Source organism: Rhinatrema bivittatum, chromosome 1, assembly GCF_901001135.1.
Source record: "Rhinatrema bivittatum chromosome 1, aRhiBiv1.1, whole genome shotgun sequence".
Lineage (NCBI taxonomy): Eukaryota > Metazoa > Chordata > Amphibia > Gymnophiona > Rhinatrematidae > Rhinatrema > Rhinatrema bivittatum.
In genome coordinates this window covers 827738916-827751559 of record NC_042615.1, presented here as the reverse complement: position 1 = coordinate 827751559, position 12644 = coordinate 827738916, and the positions used below count along the sequence as shown (strand labels likewise).

At 41.7% G+C, this 12644-nt stretch overlaps 1 protein-coding gene across 50 annotated transcripts in view; it reads right to left on the bottom strand.

Annotated features, from left to right (window-relative positions):
- Positions 1-12644, bottom strand: part of LOC115079149 (GATA zinc finger domain-containing protein 14-like) — a 437489-nt gene that overhangs the window by 200514 nt on the left and 224331 nt on the right. For 49 of the 50 annotated variants that reach the window (XM_029582467.1, XM_029582591.1, XM_029582583.1 and 46 more), the window contains 6 exons: positions 10587-10613; positions 8261-8287; positions 6923-6949; positions 4713-4739; positions 3378-3404; positions 1310-1336 (listed from right to left, as the gene is read on the bottom strand). In XM_029582467.1, coding sequence (XP_029438327.1) covers positions 1310-1336; positions 3378-3404; positions 4713-4739; positions 6923-6949; positions 8261-8287; positions 10587-10613 — 162 coding nt within the window. The remainder of the gene's footprint in view (positions 1-1309; positions 1337-3377; positions 3405-4712; positions 4740-6922; positions 6950-8260; positions 8288-10586; positions 10614-12644) is intronic. The other variant, XM_029582382.1, reaches the window with a different exon arrangement.

Here is a 12644-nt window from a genome sequence, read left to right as displayed (position 1 = left end):
TAGTAACTAATACTCTGTGCAGATTGCACACATGCTTCTGTTAAAAGTGGTAACTAATGCTCTGTGCAGATTACCCACATGTTTCTGTTAAAGGTAGTAACTAATGCCCTGTGCAGATTACCCACATATTTCTGTTAAAGGTAGTAACTAATGCTCTGTGCAGATTGCACACATGCTTCTGTTAAAAGTGGTAACTAATGCTCTGCAGATTACCCACATGTTTCTGTTAAAGGTAGTAACTAATGCCCTGTGCATATTACCCACATATTTCTGTTAAAGGTAGTAACTAATGCTCTGTGCAGATTGCCCACATGTTTCTGTTAAAGGTAGTAACTGATGTTCTGTGCAGATTGCCCACATGTTTCTGTTAAAGGTAGTAACTAATGCTCTGTGCAGATTGCCCACATGTTTCTGTTAAAGGTAGTAACTAATGATCTGTGCATATTGCCCACAGGTTTCTGTTAAAGGTAGTATCTAATGCTCTGTGCGGGTGTCCCCCATGTTAATGTGAAGGGTAGTAACTGCTGCTCTGTGCGGGTTTCTCCTATGTTAATATGAAGGGAAGTAACTGTGCGGAATTCCCCATGTTAATGTGAAGGGAAGTAACTGCTGCTCTGTGCAGTTTTCCCCAATGTTAATGTGAAGGGAAGTAACTGCTGCTCTGTGCGGGTTTCCCCCATGTTAATGTGAAGGGAAGTAACTGCTGCTCTGTGCAGGTTTCCCCCATGTTAATGTGAAGGGAAGTAAATGCTGCTCTGTGCGGGTTTCCCCCATGTTAATGTGAAGTGTATTTACTGCTGCTCTGTGCAGATTACCCCCATTTTAGGGTTATTACCTTCTGTTCTGTACAATTTAACCTATGTTAATGTTAACGGTAGTTACTGCCACTCCCCATATTTTACCTGCATTTTACTGTTAAGGACAGTAACCGCCACTCCTTGCAGTAACATTCAGAGATACAAAGCTGGTGCAGGTTTGAGAGTCAGAGGTTTTATGATCATCTGTCCAAAATGGCAGAAAATCAGATCTGAAAAATCTAAAAAGGGCAGACTAGAAGGGGATTGGGACAGTGACTCGAACTTTCTCTTATTTCCTCTTTCCCCACAGAAATATTGGTAATGAATGTAAGCTTTTAAAATTATTAAAATCAGGATTTTTATTTCACCGGCCATTTTTCAATCAGATTGCCCACAGACAAGAGTCAATAGAAAAAGAGTTTAGAAAAAGTAATTTTCTGAGACAGTAACAGAAATGTAAACCTCAGAACAACTGATGTGAATACTTATCAGGATCTAAAGTTTAGGCTTACCTCAGTAGTATTATTGTTGGGATTGTTCTAAATGAAAGAAAGAGAGCAGTGAGATTAGGAATAAATTCTCCCGGGAAGGTCACAGGATGGGAAAGTCACTTTATAGTGAGACACTAGGATGAGAATCACACTCCAGATCATCATGAGATTTCTGTCCAGTCTGAGGATTTCCTTTTGCATTAAAACCTTCCCATTTAGAGCCTCTGGGTGAGAGAGTCACAGTGGGATCTGTGTTACATTGCATGACATAATGTGATCTTCATGTAAAAGTAACGTCCCACATCAGGAGATATAGACCCAGATCTGAGGAACAGAAGTAACCACCCCCAAGATCCGCAGCAGATGCTCTCACCCTCTCCTGGTTTTCCTATCATCATCCTTTGTATCCTGGGTCCCATATTTCAGTTAAGGGCATTAACTGCTACTCTTTGCATATTAATCACATGTTTCTTTCAGGGTAGACACAGTCCCAGCATGTTACCCGATCTTTCTATTAAAGGTAGTAACTAATTCTCTGTGCAGATTGCCCACATGTTTCTGTTAAAGGTAGTAAATAATGCTCTGTGCAGATTGCCCACATGTTTCTGTTAAAGGTAGTAACTAATGCCCTGTGCAGATTACCCACATCTTTCTGTTAAAGGTAGTAACTAATGCTCTGTGCAGATTGCCCACATGTTTCTGTTAAAGGTAGTAACTAATGCCCTGTGCAGATTACCCACATTTTTCTGTTAAAGGTAGTAAATAATGCTCTTCGCAGATTGCCCACATGTTTCTGTTAAAGGTAGTAACTAATGCCCTGTGCAGATTACCCACATTTTTCTGTTAAAGGTAGTAACTAATGCTCTGTGCAGATTGCCCACATGTTTCTGTTAAAGGTAGTAACTAATGTTCTGTGAAGATTGCCCACAGGTTTCTGTGAAAGGTAGTAACTAATGCTCTGTACAGATTGCCCACATGTTTCTGTTAAAGGTAGTAACTAATGCTCTGAGCAGATTGTCCACAGGTTTCTGTTAAAAGTAGTAAGTAATGCCCTGTGCGGGTTTCCCCCATGTTAATCTGAAGGGAAGTAACTGCTGCTCTGTGCTCGTTTCTCCCATGTTAATGTGAAGGGAAGTAACTGCTGCTCTGTGCGGGATTGCCCCATGTTAATCTGAAGGGAAGTAACTGCTGCTCTGTGCACGTTTCCCCCAAGTTAATATGAAGGAAATAACTGCTGCTCTGTGCGGGTTTCCCCCATATTAATGAGAAGGGAAGTAACTGCTGCTCTGTGCAGGATTTCCCCATGTTAATGAGAAGAGAAGTAACTGCTTCTCTGTGCAGATTTCCCCCATGTTAATGTGAAGGGAAGTAACTGCTGCTCTGTGCGTGTTTCACCCATGTTAATGTGAAGGGAAGTAACTGCTCCTCTGTGCAGGTTTCTCCCATGTTAATGTGAATGGAAGTAACTGCTCCTCTGTGCAGGTTTCTCCCACGTTAATGTGAAGGGAAGTAACTGCTCCTCTGTGCAGGTTTTCCCCATGTTAATGTGAATGGAAGTAACTGCTCCTCTGTGCAGGTTTCTCCCATGTTAATGTGAAGGGCAGTAACTGCTGCTCTCTGAGGGTTTTCCCCATTTTAATGTGAAGGGAAGTAACCACTGCCCTGTGCGGGTTTCTCCCATGTTAATGTGAAGGGAAGTAACTGCTGCTCTGTGCACGTTTCCCCCATGTTCATGTAAAGGGAAGTTACTGCTCCTCTGTGCAGGTTTCTCCCATGTTAATGTGAAGGGCAGTAACTGCTGCTATGTGCTGGTTTCTCCCATGTTAATGTGGAGGGAAGTAACCACTGCCCTGTGCGGGTTTCTCCCATGTTAATGTGAAGGGAAGTAACTGCTGCTCTGTACAGGTTTCCCCCATGTTAATGTGAAGGGAAGTAACTGCTACTCTGGCCATTTTTCAATCAGATTGCCCACAGACAAGAGTCAATAGAAAAAGAGTTTAGAAAAAGTAATTTTCTGAGACAGTAACAGAAATTTAAACCTCAGAACAATTGATGTGAATAATTATCAGGATCTAAAGCTTAGGCTTACCACAGTAGTATTATTGTTGGGATTGTTCTAAATGAAAGAAAGAGAGCAGTGAGATTAGGAATAAATTCTCTCGGGAAGGTCACAGGATGGGAAAGTCACTTTATAGGGAGACACTAGGATGAGAATCACACTCCAGATCACCATGAAATTTCTGTCCAGTCTGATTTGCTTTTGAATTAAAACCTTCCCATTTAGAGCCTCCGGGTGAGAGAGTCACAGTGGGATCTGTGTTACAGTGCATGACATAATGTGATCTTCATGTAAAAGTAACATCCCACATCAGGAGATATAGACCCAGATCTAAGGATCAGAAGTAAAACCTCCCAAGATCCGCAGCAGACGCCCTCACCCTTTCCTGGTTTTCCTATCATCATCCTTGGTATTCTGGGTCCCATATTTCAGTTAAGGGCATTAATTGTGTATATTACTCGAATGTTCTTTCCAAGGGTAGAGTCTGACAGTCCCAGCATTTTACGCGATCTTTCTATTAAAGGTAGTAACTAATGCTATGTGCAGATTGCCCACATGTTTCTATTAAAGATAGTAACTAATGCTCTGTGCATATTGCCCACAGGTTTCTGTTAAAGGTAGTAACTAATGCTCTGTGCGGGTGTCCCCCATGTTAATGGGAAGGGTAGTAACTGCTGCTCTGTGCGGGTTTCTCCTATGTTAATGTGAAGGGAAGTAACTGTGCGGGATTCCCCCATGTTAATGTGAAGGGAAGTAACTGCTGCTCTGTGCAGGTTCCCCCATGTTAATGTGAAGGGAAGTAACTGCTGCTCTGTGCCGGTTTCCCCCATGTTAATGTGAAGGGTATTTACTGCTGCTCTGTGCAGATTACCCCCATTTTAGGGTTATTACCTTCTGTTCTGTACAATTTAACCTATGTTACTGTTAAGGGTAGTTACTGCCACTCCCCATCTTTTACCTGCATTTTACTGTTAAGGACAGTAACCGCCACTCCTTGCAGTAACATTCAGAGATACAAAGCTGGTGCAGGTTTGAGAGTGAGAGGTTTTATGATCATCTGTCCAAAATGGCAGAAAATCAGAGCTGAAAAATCTAAAAAGGGCAGACTAGAAGGGGATTGGGACAGTGACTCGAACTTTCTCTTATTTACTCTTTCCCCTCAGAAATATTGGTAATGAATGTAAGCTTTTAAAATTATTAAAATCAGGATTTTTATTTCACCGGCCGTTTTTCAATCAGATTGCCCACAGACAAGAGTCAATAGAAAAAGAGTTTAGAAAAAGTAATTTTCTGAGACAGTAACAGAAATGTAAACCTCAGAACAACTGATGTGAATAATTATCAGGATCTAAAGCTTAGGCTTACCTCAGTAGTATTATTGTTGGGATTGTTCTAAATGAAAGAAAGAGAGCAGTGAGATTAGGAATAAATTCTCCCGGGAAGGTCACAGGATGGGAAAGTCACTTTATAGTGAGACACTAGGATGAGAATCACACTCCAGATCATCATGAGATTTCTGTCCAGTCTGAGGATTTGCTTTTGCATTAAAACCTTCCCATTTAGAGCCTCCGGGTGAGAGAGTCACAGTGGGATCTGTGTTACATTGTATGACATAATGTGATCTTCATGTAAAAGTAACGTCCCACATCAGGAGATATAGACCCAGATCTGAGGAACAGAAGTAACCACCCCCAAGATCCGCAGCAGATGCTGTCACCCTCTCCTGGTTTTCCTATCATCATCCTTGGTATCCTGGGTCCCATATTTCAGTTAAGGGAATTAACTGCTACTCTGTGCATATTAATCACATGTTTATTTCAGGGTAGACACAGTCCCAGCATGTTACACGATCTTTCTATTAAAGGTAGTAACTAATTCTCTGTGCAGATTGCCCACATGTTTCTGTTAAAGGTAGTAAATAATGCTCTGTGCAGATTGCCCACATGTTTCTGTTAAAGGTAGTAACTAATGCTCTGTGCAGATTGCCCACATGTTTCTGTTAAAGGTAGTAACTAATGCTCTTCACAGATTGCCCACATGTTTCTGTTAAAGGTAGTAACTAATGCCCTGTGCAGATTACCCACATTTTTTCTGTTAAAGGTAGTAACTAATGCTCTGTGCAGATTGCCCACATGTTTCTGTTAAAGGTAATTACTAATGCTCTGTGCAGATTGCCCACATGTTTCTGTTAAAGGTAGTAACTAATTTTCTGTGAAGAGTGCCCACAGGTTTCTGTTAAAGGTAGTAACTAATGCTCTGTACAGATTGCCCACATGTTTCTGTTAAAGGTAGTAACTAATGCTCTGTGCAGATTGCCCACATGTTTATGTTAAAGGTAGTAACTAATGTTCTGTGAAGATTGCCCACAGGTTTCTGTTAAAGGTAGTAACTAATGCTCTGTACAGATTGCCCACATGTTTCTGTTAAAGGTAGTAACTAATGCTCTGAGCAGATTGTCCACAGGTTTCTGTTAAAGGTAGTAAGTAATGCCCTGTGCGGGTTTCCCCCATGTTAATCTGAAGGGAAGTAACTGCTGCTCTGTGCTCGTTTCTCCCATGTTAATGTGAAGGGAAGTAACTGCTGCTCTGTGCGGGATTGCCCCATGTTAATCTGAAGGGAAGTAAATGCTGCTCTGTGCTGGTTTCTCCCATGTTAATGTGAAGGGAAGTAACTGCTGCTCTGTGCACGTTTCCCCCAAGTTAATATGAAGGAAATAACTGCTGCTCTGTGCGGGTTTCCCCCATATTAATGAGAAGGGAAGTAACTGCTGCTCTGTGCAGGATTTCCCCATGTTAATGAGAAGAGAAGTAACTGCTTCTCTGTGCAGATTTCCCCCATGTTAATGTGAAGGGAAGTAACTGCTGCTCTGTGCGTGTTTCACCCATGTTAATGTGAAGGGAAGTAACTGCTCCTCTGTGCAGGTTTCTCCCATGTTAATGTGAATGGAAGTAACTGCTCCTCTGTGCAGGTTTCTCCCATGTTAATGTGAAGGGAAGTAACTGCTCCTCTGTGCAGGTTTTCCCCATGTTAATGTGAATGGAAGTAACTGCTCCTCTGTGCAGGTTTCTCCCATGTTAATGTGAAGGGCAGTAACTGCTGCTCTGTGAGGGTTTTCCCCATTTTAATGTGAAGGGAAGTAACCACTGCCCTGTGCGGGTTTCTCCCATGTTAATGTGAAGGGAAGTAACTGCTGCTCTGTGCACGTTTCCCCCATGTTCATGTAAAGGGAAGTTACTGCTCCTCTGTGCAGGTTTCTCCCATGTTAATGTGAAGGGCAGTAACTGCTGCTCTGTGCTGGTTTCTCCCATGTTAATGTGAAGGGAAGTAACCACTGCCCTGTGCGGATTTCTCCCATGTTAATGTGAAGGGAAGTAACTGCTGCTCTGTACAGGTTTCCCCCATGTTAATGTGAAGGGAAGTAACTGCTACTCTGGCCATTTTTCAATCAGATTGCCCACAGACAAGAGTCAATAGAAAAAGAGTTTAGAAAAAGTAATTTTCTGAGACAGTAACAGAAATTTAAACCTCAGAACAATTGATGTGAATAATTATCAGGATCTAAAGCTTAGGCTTACCACAGTAGTATTATTGTTGGGATTGTTCTAAATGAAAGAAAGAGAGCAGTGAGATTAGGAATAAATTCTCCCGGGAAGGTCACAGGATGGGAAAGTCACTTTATAGGGAGACACTAGGATGAGAATCACACTCCAGATCACCATGAGATTTCTGTCCAGTCTGAGGATTTGCTTTTGAATTAAAACCTTCCCATTTAGAGCCTCCGGGTGAGAGAGTCACAGTGGGATCTGTGTTACAGTGCATGACATAATGTGATCTTCATGTAAAAGTAACATCCCACATCAGGAGATATAGACCCAGATCTAAGGATCAGAAGTAAAACCTCCCAAGATCCGCAGCAGACGCCCTCACCCTTTCCTGGTTTTCCTATCATCATCCTTGGTATTCTGGGTCCCATATTTCAGTTAAGGGCATTAACTGTGTATATTACTCGAATGTTCTTTCCAAGGGTAGAGTCTGACAGTCCCAGCATTTTACCCGATCTTTCTATTAAAGGTAGTAACTAATGCTATGTGCAGATTGCCCACATGTTTCTATTAAAGATAGTAACTAATGCTCTGTGCATATTGCCCACAGGTTTCTGTTAAAGGTAGTAACTAATGCTCTGTGCGGGTGTCCCCCATGTTAATGGGAAGGGTAGTAACTGCTGCTCTGTGCGGGTTTCTCCTATGTTAATGTGAAGGGAAGTAACTGTGCGGGATTCCCCCATGTTAATGTGAAGGGAAGTAACTGCTGCTCTGTGCAGGTTCCCCCATGTTAATGTGAAGGGAAGTAACTGCTGCTCTGTGCCGGTTTCCCCCATGTTAATGTGAAGGGTATTTACTGCTGCTCTGTGCAGATTACCCCCATTTTAGGGTTATTACCTTCTGTTCTGTACAATTTAACCTATGTTACTGTTAAGGGTAGTTACTGCCACTCCCCATCTTTTACCTGCATTTTACTGTTAAGGACAGTAACCGCCACTCCTTGCAGTAACATTCAGAGATACAAAGCTGGTGCAGGTTTGAGAGTGAGAGGTTTTATGATCATCTGTCCAAAATGGCAGAAAATCAGAGCTGAAAAATCTAAAAAGGGCAGACTAGAAGGGGATTGGGACAGTGACTCGAACTTTCTCTTATTTACTCTTTCCCCTCAGAAATATTGGTAATGAATGTAAGCTTTTAAAATTATTAAAATCAGGATTTTTATTTCACCGGCCGTTTTTCAATCAGATTGCCCACAGACAAGAGTCAATAGAAAAAGAGTTTAGAAAAAGTAATTTTCTGAGACAGTAACAGAAATGTAAACCTCAGAACAACTGATGTGAATAATTATCAGGATCTAAAGCTTAGGCTTACCTCAGTAGTATTATTGTTGGGATTGTTCTAAATGAAAGAAAGAGAGCAGTGAGATTAGGAATAAATTCTCCCGAGGTCACAGGATGGGAAAGTCACTTTATAGGGAGACACTAGGATGAGAATCACACTCCAGATCCATGAGATTTCTGTCCAGTCTGAGGATTTGCTTTTGCATTAAAACCTTCCCATATATAGCTTCTGGGTGAGAGAGTCACAGTGGGATCTGTGTTACAGTGCATGACATAATGTGATCTTCATGTAAAAGTAACATCCCACATCAGGAGATATAGACCCAGATATGAGGATGAGAAGTAAACCCCCCCATGATCTGCAGCAGACGCTCTCACCCTGTCCTGGTTTTCCTATCATCACCCTTGGTTTTCTGGGTCCCATATTTCAGTTAAGGGCATTAACTGCTACTCTGTGTATATTACTCACATGTTTATTTCAAGGGTAGAGACTGACAGTCCCAGCATGTTACCCGATCTTTCTATTAAAGGTAGTAACTAATGCTCTGTGCAGATTGCGCACATGTTTCTATTAAAGGTAGTAACTAATGTTCTGTGCAGATTGTCCACATGTTTCTGTTAAAGGTAGTAACTAATGCTCTGTGCAGTTTGCCCACATGTTTCTGTAAAAGGTAGTAACTAATGCTCTGGCAGATTGCTCACATGTTTCTGTTAAAAGTAGTAACTAATGCTCTGTGCAGATTGCCCACATGTTTCTGTTAAAGGGAGTAACTAATGCTCTGTGCAGAGTGCCCACATGTTTCTGTTAAAGGTAGTAACTAATGCTCTGAGCAGATTGCCCACATGTTTCTGTTAAAATTAGTAACTAATGCTCTGTGCAGATTGCCCACATGTTTCTATTAAAGGTAGTAACTTATGTTCTGTGCAGATTGTCCACATGTTTCTGTTAAAGGTAGTAACTAATGCTCTGTGCAGTTTGCCCACATGTTTCTGTAAAAGGTAGTAACTAATGCTCTGGCAGATTGCTCACATGTTTCTGTTAAAAGTAGTAACTAATGCTCTGTGCAGATTGCCCACATGATTCTGATAAAGGGAGTAACTAATGCTCTGTGCAGAGTGCCCACATGTTTCTGTTAAAGGTAGTAATTAATGCTCTGAGCAGATTGCCCACATGTTTCTGTTATAGGTAGTAACTAATGCTCTGTGCAGATTGCCCACATGTTACTGTTAAAGGTAATAACTAATGCTCTGTGCAGATTACCCACATGTTTCTGTTAAAGGTAGTAACTAATGCCCTGTGCAGATTACCCACATGTTTCTGTTAAAGGTAGTAACTAATGCTCTGTGCAGATTGCCCACATGTTTCTGTTAAAGGTAGTAACTAATGCTCTGAGCAGATTGCCCACATGTTTCTGTTAAAGGTAGTAACTAATGCTCTGAGCAGATTGCCCACATGTTTCTGTTAAAGGTGCTAACTAGTGCTCTGTGCAGGTTGCCCACATGTTTCTGTTAAACGTAGTAACTAATGATCTGTGCAGATTGCCCTCAGGTTTCTGTTAAAGGTAGTAACTAATGCTCTGTGCGGGTGTCCCCCATGTTAATGGGAAGGGTAGTAACTGCTGCTCTGTGTGGGTTTCTCCTATGTTAATGTGAAGGGAAGTAACTGTGCGGGATTCCCCCATGTTAATGTGAAGGGACGTAACTGCTGCTCTGTGCAGTTTTCCTCCATGTTAATGTGAAGGGAAGTAACTGCTGCTCTGTGCGGGTTTCCCCCATGTTAATGTGAAGGGAAGTAACTGCTGCTTTGTGCAGATTTCCCCCATGTTAATGTGAAGGGAAGTAACTGCTACTCTGTGCAGATTACCCCCATTTTAGGGTTATTACCTTCTGTTCTGTACAATTTAACCTATGTTACTGTTAAGGGTAGTTACTGCCACTCCCCATATTTTACCTGCATTTTACTGTTAAGGACAGTAACCGCCACTCCCTGCAGTAACATTCAGAGATACAAAGCTGGTGCAGGTTTGAGAGTGAGAAGTTTTCTGATCATCTGTCCAAAATGGCAGAAAATCAGAGCTGCAAAATCTAAAAAGGGCAGACTAGAAGGGGATTGGAACAGTGACTCGAACTTTCTCTTATTTACTCTTTCCCTCAGAAATATTGGTAATGAATGTAAGCTTTTAAAATTATTAAAATCAGGATTTTTATTTCACCGGCCATTTTTCAATCAGATTGCCCACAGACAAGAGTCAATAGAAAAAGAGTTTAGAAAAAGTAATTTTCTGAGACAGTAACAGAAATTTAAACCTCAGAACAATTGATGTGAATAATTATCAGGATCTAAAGTTTTGGCTTACCTCAGTAGTATTATTGTTGGGATTGTTCTAAATGAAAGAAAGAGAGCAGTGAGATTAGGAATAAATTCTCCCGGGAAGGTCACAGGATAGGAAAGTCACTTTATAGGGAGACACTAGGATGAGAATCACACCCCAGATCACCATGATATTTCTGTCCAGTATGAGGATTTGCTTTTGCATTAAAACCTTCCCATTTAGAGCCTCCGGGTGAGAGAGTCACAGTGGGATCTGTGTTACAGTGCATGACATAATGTGATCTTCATGTAAAAGTAACATCCCACATCAGGAGATATAGACCCAGATCTGAGGATCAGAAGTAAAAACCCCCAAGATCTGCAGCAAACGCTCTCACCCTCTCCTGGTTTTCCTATCATCATCCTTGGTATCCTGGGTCCCATATTTCAGTGAAGGGCATTAACTGCTACTCGGGGTATATTACTCACATGTTTATTTCAAGGGTAGAGATTGACAGTCCTAGCATGTTACCCGATCTTTCTATTAAAGGTAGTAACTAATGCTCTGTGCAGATTGCCCACATGTTTCTGTTAAAGGTAGTAACTAATGCTCTGTGCAGATTACCAACATGTTTCTGTTAAAAGTACTAACTAATGCTCTGTGCAAATTGTCCACATGTTTCTTTTAAAGGTAGTAACTAATGCTCTGTGCAGATTACCAACATGTTTCTGTTAAAGGTAAAAACTAATGCCCTGTGCAGATTATCCACATCTTTCTGTTAAAGGTAGTAACTAATGTTCTGTGCAGATTGCCCACATGTTTCTGTTAAAGGTAGTAACTAATGTTCTGTGCAGATTGCCCACATGTTCCTGTTAAAGGTAGTAACTAATGCTCTGTGCAGATTACCCACATGTTTCTGTTAAAGGTAATAATTAATGTTCTGTGCAGATTAAGCACATGTTTCTGTTAAAGGTAGTAACTAATACCCTGTGCAGATTACCCACATCTTTCTGTTAAAGGTAGTAACTAATGCTCTGAGCAGATTGCCCATATGTTTCTGTTAAAGGTAGTAACTAATGTTCTGTGCAGATTGCCCACATGTTTCTGTTAAAGGTAGTAACTAATGCTCTGAGCAGATTGCTCACATGTTTCTGTTAAAGGTAGTAACTAATGCTCTGTGCAGACTGCCCACATGTTTCTGTTAAAGGTAGTAACTAATGCTCTGAGCAGATTGTCCATAGGTTTCTGTTAAAGGTAGTAAGTAATGCCCTGTGCGGGTTTCCCCCATGTTAATCTGAAGGGAATTAACTGCTGCTCTGTGCTTGTTTCTCCCATGTTAATGTGAAGGGAAGTAACTTCTGCTCTGTGAGGGATTCCCCCATGTTAATCTGAAGGGAAGTAACTGCTGCTCTGTGCTGGTTTCTCCCATGTTAATGTGAAGGGAAGTAACTGCTGCTCTGTGCAGGTTTCCCCAAAGTTAATATAAAGGAAAATAACTGCTGCTCTGTGCGGGTTTCCCCCATATTAATGAGAAGGGAAGTAACTGCTGCTCTGTGCAGGATATCCCCATGTTAATGAGAAGAGAAGTAACTGCTGCTCTGTGCAGGTTTCCCCCATGTTAATGTGAAGGGAAGTAATTGCTTCTCTGTGCAGGGTTCCCCCATGTTAATGTGAAGGGAAGAAACTGCTGCTCTGTGCAGTTTTCCCCCATGTTAATGTGAAGGGAAGTAACCGCTGCTCTGTGCACGTTTCCCCCATGTTCATGTAAAGGGAAGATACTGCTCCTCTATGCAGGTTTCTCCCATGTTAATGTGAAGGGCAGTAACTGTTGCTCTGTGCGGGTTTCCCCCATGTTAATGTGAAGTGAAGTAAGTACTGCTCTGTGCGGGTTTCCCCCATTTTAATGTGAAGGGAAGTAACCACTGCTCTGTGCGGGTTTCTCCCATGTTAATGTGAAGGGAAGTAACCGCTGCTCTGTGCAGGTTTCCCCCATGTTAATGTGAAGGGAAGTAACTACTGCTATGTGCGGGTTTCCCCCATGTTAATGTGAAGGGAAATGACTGCTGCTCTATGTAGGTTTCTCCCATGTTAATGTGAAGGGAA